The sequence below is a fragment of the Pygoscelis adeliae genome, unplaced genomic scaffold, assembly GCF_000699105.1.
Source record: "Pygoscelis adeliae isolate BGI_AS28 unplaced genomic scaffold, ASM69910v1 Scaffold93, whole genome shotgun sequence".
Lineage (NCBI taxonomy): Eukaryota > Metazoa > Chordata > Aves > Sphenisciformes > Spheniscidae > Pygoscelis > Pygoscelis adeliae.
Genome location: NW_008824469.1, coordinates 603,699 through 617,949, shown reverse-complemented (window position 1 = coordinate 617,949; position 14,251 = coordinate 603,699). Strand labels below are relative to the sequence as shown.

Below are 14,251 nucleotides of genomic sequence, written 5' to 3'. Positions count from 1 at the left end.
GACGAGCCGCGCCCGCCGTATCCTTTCCCTCGGCTCGCCTGGACGGTGTGGAGGAGATCCAGTGCCGAGGCAGGAGGGGTTTCACCCTGTGGGGCTGGAGCCATGGGAGGTTTGGGAGATGGGAGGCCCGTGCAGAGCTTGGCTGGGGGACGGCATCATGTAGGGTCATCCATCAGTGAAAATGCAAAGAAGGGCAGGTGCAATAAAATTGCATTTCTTTGGCAATAAAATGCAAAGGGCCCCGGTGTGCCCTGCAGCAGGGGAAAGTGCACCAGAAAAAAATAAATGGGGGTTTTATCTGCGGGCGCAGCATCGCGCCAGTGATCTCTGTGCCTGCGGTACACTTGGTGCATGTCCCCTTTTTAGTGAAAGTTGAACAGGAATAGTCCCCAGCCCCGCCTGTCCCCTGCTCCCATGTGTGTCCGGTTGGCCTTGACCTCAGGGAAGGGATCATCCTGGGGACGCACCACGAGAAGGGAGCGTTCACCTTCTGGTCCTACGCCATCGGGCTGCCCCTGGCCAGCAGCGCCATCCTCAGCTGGAAGTTCTGCCACGTCCTGCACAAGGTCCTGCGTGACGGCCACCCCAACGTGAGTGTCCCCTCCAAAACGTCTCTCCCGCGTTGCTGGCAGGGGGAAATTTTTGACTCTTGCCAACATCCCTCTGCGCAGAGGGTGGGTTTCCTTCCCTACCCCGGCCGCCTTTCCCAGGCCATGGGGCTGTGAAGCACTCTGTTATCTCGCATCTTTGAAACCTCCCCGTGCAAAGCCCTGACCTCTGGTTGCCATTGAAGGGCTTGAACTTCTTCTCCCAAAGCCAGAGTGGCATAAGGGGCCGGATCCGTCCCCTTCCCCAGCTTCAGGGCAGGTAGGCGGGCGCTTGCCCGGCTCTGTGCCAGCCCTACCATGCCACATCCCTCCCGTTTTTGTCTCCAGGTCCTCCAGGACTGCCAGAGGTACCGCAGCAACATCCGAGAGACGGGGGACCTGTGGGTGAGTGGGATGAAGTGGAGGTTTGTGCCTTCCTGGGGGTTTTGGGGTGGGTGCTGAAAAGCATTGTGGGCACGGGGAGGGCAAAGCACCACCTGAAATAACCCATCGCCTCTGACCCCTCTGGGTGATGGTTACGTGGTGAAGGGCGAGAGCCGTAGGGCTGGTGTGGGTTCACTGGCATGTGCGGGCTCTGCTGGATCCGGTCGCATTGTTCTGGATTCACCACGTTTCCCCTCATGTCTCCGGCAGGGCCATTTGCACGACAGGTATGGGCAGCTGGTGAGCATCTACACGCGGCTCCTCCTCACCAAGATCTCCTTCCACGCCAAGGTGAGAGACTCTGCTGCTTCTGCACCCCGCCATGCCGGGCTACGGGGCTTCACTGGGGGTTGTGTTGCATCAGCAAAAATAGCAGCAACTGCTGGGTTTTTTTTTTCCTTTTACAAAGCATCCCGAGTTCCCCCCAGGCCTCGAAGTGTCAGATGAGGTGCTGGAAAAGACCGCGGGGACGGACGTGAACAACATGTGAGTGTCCTGGCTGGAGCAAAGCAACCCGTGCATGGTTGCCAGCTCTGTGCCGCCCGGCTGGCAGCATCCTGCTAATGAAGCAGCTCCTGTTTAGGGCAGCCATCGGTGTTTTATAAATTTGTCGGATGCTGCCTGATTCTTCCTGCACCCGCAGAGTGGTGAGGAGCGTAAACGCAGGGACCAAACCCACCAAATTCTTGTCAATCTGAGCCCTTGCTGGCGTGGGGACCTGCAGTGAACATGAGCAGCCGGAGCAAGGACGTCTCTGCTGCTGGGTGACAGGGTTTTTGGTTTTTTGGCAGCTTCCAGCTGACGGTCGAGCTGTTCGACTACCTGGACTGGGAGCTGAAGCTGTCGGAGTCAGGTGAGCAGGCGGCAGGTCCCTCCTGCTCGCCCCAGGGCTCTTGAGCAATAGTTTCACTCTTTGGTTGTGAACGGAGTTCCGGCTCGGGAGGCTGAGGTCGGAGGCTCAGGTCCTTCCTCCTCCTCTGATGAGATTTCTGAGGTTGTTTCTCAGCCAGATTCCCCTGTTGATGCTCTGTAGAGGCGGTTGTCGGAAAATATTTAAGGAACCTGGCTGGTTTTAGCCCACCTGAGCAATGCAGTGTTGTTTTCAGAGCAGTGCTGCTCTGAAATATGTTTTTATTTCTTTTTGGTACAACCATGTTAATCATATGCGTTACCCAAATCCATTCTATCCCCCCAAAGCAGAGGATGGGGCTGTACCTCTTTCTAAATACTCATCTCCCCTCATTGAAATACCTCCAGGGAGGGCTGGAGGCCCCTGCCATATTTGCTTCTCTCGCCTCCTTCTCCAGGAATTTTTAGATGGCTTAAAAATGCGGCGGTTTCTTCCTCTGTCGCGAGTTGGGAACACAGGGCTGCCCTGGAAAACGGCACAGCGGGAGAGATCATGCTCCCGGCTCCTGTCAGCCTCCCGCTTCTCCTCCTGACCCAGTTATACAGAGAATTTATATTCATAAATACTTTAAAGCTGAGTGGGGAAGAAGCCAGAGTGGATATTCTGGCTGGATTTCTGCCAAGGGAAGGGATTCGTTTCCAAGCCAGGGCAGGCGAGGTTGTGGTGCTGGCGGGCCCGTTCCCTGCCCTGGGATCCTCTTCCAGCTCCTTCCACGATTAAATAGAGCAGAGCAAAACCCCTCGCCATCCCCGGCTGTGTCGTGCAGCGGCAGCTCCCAAGGGCAGCCGACCTGTCTTCGCATTGTCCCGGGGTTAAATCCCTCCTTTTTGGGGTTGGGGTATCCAGGGCAGAGCTGAGCACCCCCTCCCTCTGCCACCACGGTCCCTTGCACGGAGGGCAGTTGATCCCAGCTTGGTGGGACAGGACGGGCAGCAACCCCAGCATTTACCGCGTGTCCCAGCAAAGCCACATCCGTCGTGGTTAATGATCAAGCCGAGTTGCCTGGAGCGGGACGGCTCTGCAAACACAGCGCCGGCGCCTCACTGCGCTCAACCCTTCAGTTTTCAGGCAGCTCAACACCTCAATGGCGGTCTCGCAGATGTCGGCGGTGCAGTGCCGCCTGGCCCCCCTCATCCAGGTCATCCAGGACTGCAGCCACCTCTACCACTATGCCGTCAAGTTAATGTTCAAGCTGCACTCCTGTGAGTCCCTGGGGATGTGCCCCATACTGGTCTTTTCCCGGGTCAGGCTTCTGGCTGGATTCTCGGGCATCAAACTTGCGTGGATGGAGGCATCCGTCGCCGTGTCCCCGTATCCCAGCTGGGCTCTAAGGACCCGCTCAATCACACGTAGACACCCCAGATGAAGGAATTAGAAGGACATGTCCTTGATGAATTCAAACCGATGTGCCTTGGCCCGCCAGCCCCCTGCACGGGATTGCTGGGCAAGTGCGGCGCCAGAGGCCTCGCACGGGTATTTCGGGGTTCCCATGCCCACCTCTCCCTGTGACGCGTCCCTGATCCCTATGCCAGGGATGAGGACACCCCACTCCCGTCCTGACCCCTCACATCCCGCTCCCATCTGGCCTTTACCCGCTGGCTTTTGCAGCTGGATGGATCCGGGCGCGTGTGAGTAAATTTGCAGCCCTGGATCAGTCACGGCTGTCCCCCCCATCACTGCAGGTCTACCGGCCGACACGCTGCAGGGCCACCGAGACCGTTTCCACGAGCAGTTTCGCAGGTAACCTGGGGCCAAGGTGGGGTGGTGGGGTCCCCTCCCTCCTGCCAAGTCCCCTTCTCCGCCTCCCCTGCGAGCGGTTTTTCTTTCTCCCCTCTCCAGCCTCAAAAACTTCTTTAAGAAAGCATCCGACATGCTGTATTTCAAGCGGCTCATCCAGATCCCTCGGCTGCCAGAGGTACAGCAGGATTTCAGTGTGGTGCTCGTGTGTGATCCTTTGGAGAGATTGTGGGTTCAGGGTGCACGGGGGTGTCCCCACGATGGGTTTGGGATCCAGGGACACTGCAGAGGGACCCGCCGGCACATCTCAGCAGCACAGGGATGGCTGCCTCCTTTCCCTCGGCAGTCTGTCTGCAGCGGTTCCTGAAACCCCAGGCAATGCCACTGCAACTTCTTGTCCCTGCAGAGCCCCCCGAACTTCTTGCGGGCATCCGCTCTGGCTGAGCATGTGAAGCCAGTGGTTGTCATCCCCGAGGAAGCCCCCGAGGATGAGGAGCCGGAGAACCTCATTGAGATCAGCACAGCTTCCACCACAGAGCCACAGGTGAGGGCATGGGAATGGGATGGGGAGGGACAGGCACCCGCACCCATGACCCAGGGACAGGGAGGACAGGCACCCGCAGCCTGGCTCAGCTCAGCACCCTCTGTCTTCCCCAGATCACCTCGGATATATTTGAGCAAACCTTTGGGCCACCCAACGGCATTCGGGATGACAGGTACGGGGGTCCATGGTGGCAGAGAGGGGGCGACTACTGCTGTGTGGGGCCAACCTGCCTCTCTCTGCAGGGACGCACAGATTGAGAGCCTGAAGAAGGAGGTGGACATGCTCCGCGCGGAGATGGAGAAGATTAAACTGGAGGTAAAGCCCAGTCGGGGAGCAGCTGGTGCGGGAGAGCGGGGTGTTTTTTGGTGCCGTAGCGTGGAAACCCTGACAGGATGCAGCAGGAGTGGGGTCCTGGCACCCAGCACCATGTTTTGGGGCCTCTCTCAGCCAGGACCTGACTCGATGGAGATGGGGTGGAGGCGTGTGAGACCCGTCCCTTGCTGTCCCGGACCTGCTGCTTGCAGCATGGACAGAGCGGCTGCAGGGGCCGAGGGGAGAGCTTTCCTGCACGTCTTGCGGCTGCTTTGCTCAAGTTGCAGCCAGACACCTGGATAGCGGATGTTGGGGAGGGCAGAGTCGTTGCTGGCATCAGTGCAGGGCAGTACCCGAGTGCCTGATGGCGTCCCGCAGGCGCAGCGGTACATCACGCAGCTCAAGGCGCAGGTGAACAGTCTGGAGGGTGAAGTGGAGGAGCAGCGCAAGCAGAAGCAGAAGGCGCTGGTGGACAACGAGCAGCTGCGGGATGAGCTGGAGAGGCTGCAGAGGGCGAAGCAGGACAGCGACAGGTCCCAGCGGCTCTGCGCCGAAGCAGAAAGTAGGTGCCTGCAGCGCCCGTCGGCTGTGGGACACTCACGCCGCGGTTGCTGATAGTTTCTCACCCCGTTCAGAGAAAGCCAATGCCACCGAGATCCGCTACACAAAGCTGAAGGAGAAGCACAGTGAGCTCATCAACACACACGCCGAGCTCCTGAGGAAGGTAATGCTGCTGCCTGTGCCAGGCAGGGACCGACTGCTGCCTTCGTTCCTCTGCCACCGCCGGTGTGGCTCGTGCATGCCTAGCCCCACCCCGTATCAGTCCCATCGTCCTGCACCCAGGGACCTCTGAGCACCGGGTGGGGGGCACCCCTTGAATTCATGTCCACCGATGGGCAGTGTTTTGGATACTGTGAATAAGGCACCTCCAAGCTGCGCCGCCAGCCAGAATTTGGGCAGAACGAGCACAGCAGTGGCGAGGGTGTCCCCCCCCGAATGCCCAATAATCCCTGTGTCCCCACGCAGAATGCTGACACCGCCAAGCAGCTGACGGTCACGCAGCAGAGCCAGGAGGAGGTGGCGCGCGTCAAGGAGCAGCTGGCGTTTCAGGTGGAGCAGGTCAAGCGGGAGGCCGAGATGAAGGTGAGCTGGTGCGGCCCTGAGTCCGGCCCCGCCGGCCTGGCACCGAGCCCTTCCCAGCCCGGGAAACACGGTGGCTGTGCACAATTTGGGTGCAAGGGGCAGGGGTGCTTGTTGGTGTCAGTCCCTGATCCAGGAAGGAGTTGCCCTGGCTCCTCAGGAGGGTGTTATTTAATGCGTGCTTCATTCCCTCTTGCCCAAATCTGCCATTTCTTCCCCCAAGAAAATTCCACAATGCAAATTGACAGGTTTGGGTGCTTTTGTTCTCTGGGGCCCAAGCTGGAGGCTGCTCCCAAAATTCCTGCCCTGGGGTAATGAACCCCCAAGATCCTGAAAACCCCTCCTGCAAAACGTGGCCGGGCTCGTTCCCGCTGTCCTGGCCATGCACCGGTGCCGCGCGGGGCCAGAGTGCGTTTGCAGCAGCTGAGCCCCCGGCACGGGCGTGCGGTTGCAGCTGGAGGACCAGAGCGTGCAGATGGAGCAGCTACGTCAGGAGCTGGACACCCGGCGGGACGAGCTGGACCAGGCGCAGCGCTCGCTCAGCCATGCCAAGCAGGTACAAGGCCGGGGGCACAGGATGCGCCCAAATCCCCATCACAAATCCCCGTCATGCAAGATGGTGTGCCTGCCACCACTGCCAAGCCAGCGGCGCAAACAGCAGCCCAGGGAGCTGTCATGGGGCTGAATGCGGGTCCATCCCATCAGTGTCATGAGCTGGGCATGTCCTCAGCTCCCCCCTGAGTAACCGTTGGGCTTGCGACATGGTGACAGGTGAGTGACAGGGGTCTTCTGGCCCCACTGGCAGGCAGGCGCGGAGCTCAGCGCCCAGGTGGAGGCCCTGCACGCTGAGAAGGAGGTGCTGAGGCGGTCGGTGAGCGAGAAGGAGTGTGAGCTGCTCTCCGCACGTGGCCTCGTCGAGGAGAAGGAGCTGCAGCTGAGCCAGGAGGCGGACAAGGCCACGAGGGAGATCCGTGAGCTGCAGGGCAGGCTCCTGGAGAAGGTACGCTGCTGTGTGGAGAGCCTGGTGCCCCTCCGCTCGCCGGGGCGAGACATGTTTCGGGGATGCTGAGTACTTGGGGGTCTCAGCTGAGCCGTTGCCAGTGTAGCCAGTGGGATGTGACCGGCACCAGCAATAACGGGATGCTTGGGTCTAATCTGCAAATAGGCTCTCGGGGGACATGCTGGTGACAGGGCCATGGTGACGGGGGTCCTGTGCCCTGGCTGTGCCACCCACATGTCCCTCCTGCCCTGCAGAGCAACCAGGAGCAGAGCCTGCAGCAGAAGCTGCTGGATGAGCAGTTCGGCATCCTGCAGGAGACAGTGCGGGAGGCGGAGGACATCCTCCGTGACGCGGTGGCCAAGCTGGACGACCCGTTGCACGTCCGCTGCACCAGCTCCCCAGGTATGTCCTGCTCGACCATGGGGGCTGTGACCCACAGCCCCTTCTCCCTCTGAGACACGTAATGTTGCATCTCAGCTACCCCCAGGCATCTTTTCCCACCAAACATCACACCCAAGGAGGCTGGGGTCTGACTTCCCAGGGGTAAATTTTTAGCTCCAATCTCAGCACTATTTTGCTTTAGTGACTCAGATTTTAGTGCTGCTCCCCAGCCAGGGCTTCGAGGACCCAAGCCAATCTTGGCTTCCACTCAGTGGTGCCTCATGAAGTCAGCACTTGCGCTCATTCAGATACTCGGCAGCCTGACTGCGCTAATGAAGCTAAGTTTGTTGCAGATTACCTGCTCAGCCGGGCGCAGGCAGCGCTGGAGTCCACAGACACCCTGGAGAACGGACACGCGCAGTACGTGGCCTCCATGGCAGGTACCTGGGGCTGGGGACCGGCGGCATTGCTTGCATCTTGCTTTTATTTTTATACATCCAGCAGCCCCCAGCTGCTTTGGGGCCACTGGCAAGCATGCAATGCCCTGGTGATGGAGGGACACAGCGGGTAGAGTTGGTGGGTTCCCATGCGCTCGTTCAAGGAACAACCTGCAAGCTGGAGGGGTCGATACTGACCTCCAAGCTCTTGTACTGATCCTTGGGTGCCTCCGAGGGCGGGTCGCAGCCCCCGGGACATGCCAAGTGGTGCCCTGGGCTGGCAGCACCTGACCACATCCTCTCGCCGGCAGATGCTGCGGGGCTGGTGGGGGCTCTGGCCCTCTTTGCACACCTGACGGCTGACACCATCGTGAATGGCAGCGCCACGTCCCACCTGGCTCCTACTGACCACGCTGACCGTGAGTGCCATGTGTGGACGCGGCAGGTGTTGGGGGTGTTTTTTGCTCGTGGGGCTTGTTTTTGGGGTGGCCATGCCAAAGCCCCCTCTGCTGGGGGCTGGATATGGGGCAGATCTTCCCCGGGGGCAGCATGGTCCCCCCAGCTCCCTGTGCTCCCCTTCCCGACATTCCCTCCCCTCTGGTGCCCCTTCCTGGGCCAGGAATGTCTCTTTGCTCCTGGAAACCGATTTATGCTCTTCTGCAAGAAATTTGCTGGATGCAGCTGATGCTCGGCATCATCTCTGCAACCAAGGAAGAGGAGGGTGGCAGGGCTGGGAAGGGGCATGCCCCTGACCCCTGCCCCCGCACTGACCCATCCTCTCCCCAGAGCTGACGGAGACGTGCCGGGACTGTGGGCAGCGGAGCCTGGACTACCTGGGCGAGCTGAAGGACAAGCAGACGCTGGCACGTGCCGAGCTGGGGGACGTGCGGCAGGCACTGCGGGGGGTCCTGCAGCTGGCCCAGGTAGGAGATGGAGCCCAGCACACCCACCTTCTCGCCCAGGGCTGGCAGGGTGGGTTATTTGCTGGCATTGGTATTTCCTAAAGGAAAAATCAAAGCAGGCAGTTAATGCAGAAAGATGTTGCCTCTCTTTGTCAAGGTGGGATGTTTGCTCGCAGCCTTCTGGCTGCACCTTGATGGACAGCTTTTTTTTTTTTTTTTAAATAAAATCAAACCATAGCTTTCCCCATTGTCCAGAGCTGAAATCAGAGACGCTGGGTTGGAGCGAGCATTTTGGGGTGGCTTGTCCCCCATACCCACAGGTTCTGGTGCTTTCCTTGAGCCATCTCAGCTTCCGAGCGCCGAGACCCTTCTTGTTGGTGCACAGAGACAGTCACCCTCAGATCAGCTGAAGTCTTTCAGCCCAGTAACCCCTGCGGAATAAAACTTCCCAACTTTCAGATATTTCTTCTCGTGAAGCCCCCATTAATCTTTTCCATTAAACTGCTGTTAATTCAAAGGCTGTCAGCCCTTTGGACCCCTGCCGAAGCTGCTCCCGTGGTTGACTTTTGTCACCTTGATTTAGGGCATCTCTTACCTCCGAGTCCCTGTGCCATGTTTGCTGCAAGTTGGTGGCATATGTGCCTCCACCCTTGCGGTCGGCAGAATGCTGCTCCTGTAGCTTTATTTATTTAGGGGGAAAGAAGAGTCGGATACCTTGGTTTGGTGTTATTCCTTAGAAATATTCCCTTCTCTCCCTCTGCCTAAAACCTCCTGGTGGCTGCTGCCTCCTCCGGCAGGAGCTGAGGCCCAAGAGCTTAGACATCAAGCAAGAAGAGCTGGGGGACATGGTTGAGAAGGAGATGGCCTCCACCTCAGAGGCGATTGAGGATGCCGTCAGGCGGATAGAGGTGAGACGAAGCTGCAGGACGGGCCATTTTGGTGCCTCGGGGCAGCAGTGTCCCTTCCTCTTCCGCCCCGCTGACCATCACAGCAATGTGGTGTCCAACCCTTCCTCTTGTGTTTCCCAACAGGAGATGATGAGCCAGGCCAGAAACAAGAGCTCCGGTGTTAAGCTTGAAGTGAACGAGCGGTGAGTTTTGAGGGGTGGCGTGTGACAGCCGCGGGCAGGTTTCTGTCCTGTGCCCATACCCTGCTGGCCTGATATTTACTGCAAAGCTGCACATGCAACCCGGTGCTGCATCATCCCGATGCTGAGCACGAAATTCTCTTTAGGAGGGTGGACCTTCATCTTGTACGTCTAAGCCAATTGTTCACGGCTGCTTTGTGGGCTGCTTAGAAGTAACCTGCAGGCTGGCCAGACTCCAAAAAAGACCTGTTTTCTAACTGAGGCCAAAGTCTGCTTCCCTGGACGTGGCCTCAGAGGATGCTGAACACTTTTCTCTTGTTTCCCTATAGGATTCTGAACTCCTGCACGGACCTAATGAAGGTCAGTACTGCAGAAACCTAGCTGGAGCGTCAAGACTGCAAAAGTGTAACATCCCACCATCGGCAGCATCAATCCTGCTCTGTAAAATCCCTATCAAACACCAAAACCTGTTTTCCTTCGTTCCAGGCTATTAGACTTCTTGTAATGACATCTACGAACCTACAGAAGGAGATAGTAGAAAGTGGCCGGGTAAGTCCTCCTCTACACTCGTCTCTCTGCACTGACATGAAATATGGGAGCATTTCCCACAATTTGCAGAAACACCGGCTGAATTTTGTGCTTTCTTGCTCGCTGGAGACGGGCTGCTCAGCCCTGTGCTCTCTGCAGACATCGCTGTCACCTTTGCAAAGCCTTGTCCATCTAAAGACGACAGCCCCAACTTGTGTGTGTTAAACCCAGACCAAATTCACAGACTCGGGGCTCCAAAGTTAGTTTTAGAATCATAGAATAGTTTGAGTTGGAAAGGGCTTCTAAAGGTCATCTAGTCCAACCCCCCTGCCGTGGGCAGGGACATCTTCAACTAGATCAGGTTGCTCAGGGCCCCATCCAACCTGACCTTGAATGTTTCTAGGGATGGGGCATCCACCACCTCTCTGGGCAACCCGTTCCTCAGCGTAAAAAATGTCTTCCTTATATCTAGTCTAAATCTACCCCCCTTTAGTTTAAAGCCATCCCCCCTTGCCCTGCTAAAAAGTTTGCCGCCATCTTTTTTATAAGCCCCCTTTAAGTACTGACAGGCTGCAATAAGGTCTCCCCGAAGCCTTCTCTTCTCCAGGCTGAACAACCCCAACTCTCTCAGCCTTTCTTCATAGGAGAGGTGTTCCATCCCCTGATCCTTTTCTCAATCTGTGTTTAAGCAGGCCAGTAAGAGTGGTCTGAAGGACACAGAAATGCTGCCAATCCCTTCATTTATGGCTTTATGTATGAATTTATATATTGTTATATTTTAGATGGATTTATGGATTTATATACTGTTGTATATTAGAAACAAGTTAACACAGGCCATAATATTCTCATAACAACAGGGGGCAGCAACAACTCAGGAGTTTTATGCCAAGAACTCGCGCTGGACCGAAGGGCTGATCTCTGCCTCCAAGGCGGTGGGCTGGGGAGCCACGCAGCTTGTGTAGGTACCCCCAGGACCTCTCCCACGGCCGCTGCGGGAGGCTTCTCTCCGAGCACGGCTCCGTGTGCTGTGCTCGGGGCTGGCCCACACTTCTCCGTCGCCCGATAACCCGAACTGTCCCACTGCTGGGTCTGCATGGAGCATTGTTGCTAATTCCTTACAGAGCATCGTAGCCTGGGTCAGACCACACGGTCACCGAAATAGGGACTGCCAGTTCCTCCCTGTTTGCAAAATGTGAAAGTTGCTGCAATCAAATACTCCGTGTCCTGGTTGCTGCTCAGAGGGTCGTGGACAGGGTGGTTGGGATCAGGGCAGGGTATCTCTGTGCCAGTGTAGGAAATGTGGGGGCTTTTTTGGACAAAGCTTTAAAAATCTCATCCATTTCATTACGGAAACACAATCCTGCCTCCGTTGATATTTTACACCCATCCAAAACTTCTGGATCTGGGCTTTGAGTAATTGCTTTGTAAATGAGCTTTAAATAATTACAGGCAAAGCTGCTGGTTCAGGGTCTGATGCTGATTTCTAAGGATATAGGAGGCAAATAACCTGCACTTGCTTTGTAGTGCACGGCGAGTATCTCTAATATGATCTTCCTTCTGATCCGTAACGCAGGGAGTCAGCAGACAGAGTCGTCCTGCATACGGGCAAATATGAAGAACTGATCGTCTGCTCCCACGAAATTGCCGCCAGCACGGCCCAGCTGGTGGCTGCCTCCAAGGTAAGTGTCCCAGCAGGGACCGTCTGCGTGCAGCTCGTCACGTTTTAGGTAATTTTGTTCCCACGGTGTTGTCCCACAGATGCTTTCGGGCAGCAGTGTGTGGCCGTCCTGTCCGCCAGTCCTGCAGCCTCCTCCCACAGCAAGGGAGGAAGGGAAGCTCTTAATATTTTCAAGTCAGTCTGTGGTTTTAATCCATGTGTCTTCACCTGCATTAATATTCCTACACCTAGCAGGACTTGCCTCAGAAATGAAGATGTGTAAAACCTCCCATCTTCCTCCTGTCAAGCTGATTATGTAAAGAAAATGTTAATAACTAACGAGAAACCCCAAATAAGCAACTGCAGGAGCCAGCATTGAGAATGATGGATTTTGGTCCTTGCCACCTTTCCTGTTGGTGTGGGCGAAAGTGATGTGTAGAGGTTTCAGTGAGCAAATGGGGATGCAGGTTGGGGGGAGGAGGACCCATACTGCTTTCTGCAGCAGATGGTTTTAAAACTAAGAGCATGTTTAAAAAAAAAAAAAAAGCTCTGTCTTCACCAATGCTGCTTATCCATGCGTGCATGGCTCAGGTGGGAGCAGAGCTGGTTTGGTGTCCTGGGGCTGAAGGGCCTTGCAGGGGGTCACCTTGTCTGGCCGTGATGGGATCATCAAGAATAAACGTGTCTATCTGTCCGTCCGTCCTTTTCACCCCCGGGTTTTCATGCCCAAGGACTGTTCTGACATGGTGTGATCAGTGTCTCTGCTCTCATGCAGAACATGGCTGCCTGGGGGCTCCCCTGAGCTGGTGCGGAGGTGCCGTGGTGGGGACCCACAGCCATCCCCGTGCTCTTTCCAGGTGAAAGCCGAGAAGAGCAGCAGGAACCTGAGCCGGCTCCAGGAGTGCTCGCGCAACGTCAACGAGATGGCGGCCAACGTGGTGGCTTCCACCAAGTCGGGGCAAGAGCAGATCGAGGAGAAAGGTGAGATTTTTTACGAAGAAAGGGGAGAAAAAAACACCCCAAATCCCTTTCTGGCCTAGTGACCACCCTGAGGTGCCCCGCTGACTCCGCTTTGGCACATGAGGGTCCTCTGCAAGGGGTGCGCTCAGCGAGGACCCCCCCTCCTTTTCCCCACAGACACCATGGACTTTTCGGGCATGTCCCTCATCAAGCTGAAGAAGGAAGAGATGGAAACACAGGTATGGCCACGAGGGTGGATTCAGTGCCACATTCCTTGGGCCAGGCTGAGGTGCTGATCTGGACCTGTGCAAGGGGGGAAGTGTCCCTTCTTCTGCCCCCCACCCCAGCACGGCGGGGGAGATGGCGGGGTTGGGGGGGGGAGGAATTGCACCCCCGGGGTGCACAGGGCCCAGGATGGCTGTTTGGGCGCAGGTGAAGGTGCTGGAGCTGGAGAAGCGTCTGGAGGGTGAGCGGGTGCGCCTGGGCGAGCTGAGGAAGCAGCACTACGCCCTGGCCGGGGCCTACGATGCGGTGGAGGACGGGGAGGCAAAGCCAGCGCCGGCCCCCAGGCGAGGCATCCTCAAGAAGCCCCCCCTGGCCCAGAAGCCCGGCCACGGGGAGGTAGGGTCCCCAGGGGGTAAATATACACGGGGTGGGGTGCGTTCACAGCACGAGTGACTGATATTTCGCTTTATCCCCCTCTCGTTTCAGCCCGAGCGAGATGCCAGCCCGTACCCGCCTCACGGGGCGAACTTCTAGTGGGGGCTTGGCCGTGTTTTCAACAGATCGTGTTGCCTTCGCGCTGGTGTGCCTTCATGCGCGGGGGTCTCCTCACCACCCGGCCTGGAAAATGGAAAACTGGATGTTTTCTTAAAATTTTTTTTTTTAATTTTTTTTTTTTTTTTTTTTTTTTTTTTTTTTTTTTTTTTTTTTTTTTTTTTTTTTAACTTTATCAGCACTAGAAGTTTTCAGTAAATGTAGCTCTCTACTGTACTGCTCAGACCCTTTCAAAGAACTGTGAACTGTTTTTAAAGTAGGAAACTGTTGGGCTTTTCTTGCAACCATTTTTTAAATTCCCCTTTTTCAGCCTGAGGAATAATTTGACTTTGTTTCGGCGTGGGATCGGCCCTCAGTGGAGAGGGAGTCATTAGTCTTAACTGGCACAAGGAGCAGGGCTTTTGTAAGGGAAAAAGCAGTTACTGGCACACACTGGCAATAATGATACAAACATTTTTTTTTCCTTTTCTATTTTTTATTACTACAGCAACGTCGGGATCAGTTGCGTTATGTTTTATATTTAAGATAATTAGCAGAATTACATCTAACTGTGGCCTACGGGAGCCGGGGGATAGAGAAGTCTGCAGCAATAAGGAATTACTGATGTGGAGAGACACGGGGGCAAAGAAAAACCCTGTCAGCTGTATCCTCCCTTGGAGCTACTACCATGATGTAGATTATTAAAGAAGCAATATTTAAAATACGTGGTGCGGTCCCTGCTCAGCTTCTCGGGGGGGGAGGGTGCCAGTGCCGGGGCCATGGCGCGAGGCTCTGCTGGTTGAAGCAAGCCGACCCTGAATCGTGGGGCAGCAAAAGGCAATAAAGTGCTTCAAAGGAATTAGCTAAGG

General features: G+C 56.3%; 1 protein-coding gene across 1 annotated transcript in view; it reads left to right on the top strand.

Moving 5' to 3' along the window:
• Nucleotides 1–13,451, top strand: part of HIP1R (huntingtin interacting protein 1 related) — a 22,725-nt gene extending 9,274 nt beyond the window's left edge. The window contains exons 6-35 of the mRNA XM_009321215.1: nt 448–590; nt 936–992; nt 1,242–1,322; nt 1,441–1,517; nt 1,823–1,884; nt 3,003–3,143; nt 3,624–3,681; nt 3,781–3,856; nt 4,085–4,222; nt 4,336–4,394; nt 4,465–4,537; nt 4,913–5,096; nt 5,170–5,258; nt 5,561–5,677; nt 6,129–6,230; nt 6,480–6,674; nt 6,929–7,076; nt 7,409–7,495; nt 7,804–7,911; nt 8,279–8,415; nt 9,192–9,302; nt 9,426–9,484; nt 9,811–9,841; nt 9,968–10,030; nt 10,867–10,967; nt 11,583–11,688; nt 12,524–12,647; nt 12,804–12,865; nt 13,059–13,247; nt 13,338–13,451. Coding sequence (XP_009319490.1) covers nt 448–590; nt 936–992; nt 1,242–1,322; nt 1,441–1,517; nt 1,823–1,884; nt 3,003–3,143; nt 3,624–3,681; nt 3,781–3,856; nt 4,085–4,222; nt 4,336–4,394; nt 4,465–4,537; nt 4,913–5,096; nt 5,170–5,258; nt 5,561–5,677; nt 6,129–6,230; nt 6,480–6,674; nt 6,929–7,076; nt 7,409–7,495; nt 7,804–7,911; nt 8,279–8,415; nt 9,192–9,302; nt 9,426–9,484; nt 9,811–9,841; nt 9,968–10,030; nt 10,867–10,967; nt 11,583–11,688; nt 12,524–12,647; nt 12,804–12,865; nt 13,059–13,247; nt 13,338–13,385 — 3,026 coding nt within the window. The 3' untranslated portion in view covers nt 13,386–13,451. The remainder of the gene's footprint in view (nt 1–447; nt 591–935; nt 993–1,241; nt 1,323–1,440; nt 1,518–1,822; nt 1,885–3,002; nt 3,144–3,623; nt 3,682–3,780; nt 3,857–4,084; nt 4,223–4,335; nt 4,395–4,464; nt 4,538–4,912; nt 5,097–5,169; nt 5,259–5,560; nt 5,678–6,128; nt 6,231–6,479; nt 6,675–6,928; nt 7,077–7,408; nt 7,496–7,803; nt 7,912–8,278; nt 8,416–9,191; nt 9,303–9,425; nt 9,485–9,810; nt 9,842–9,967; nt 10,031–10,866; nt 10,968–11,582; nt 11,689–12,523; nt 12,648–12,803; nt 12,866–13,058; nt 13,248–13,337) is intronic.
• Nucleotides 13,452–14,251: the final 800 nt, after the last annotated feature.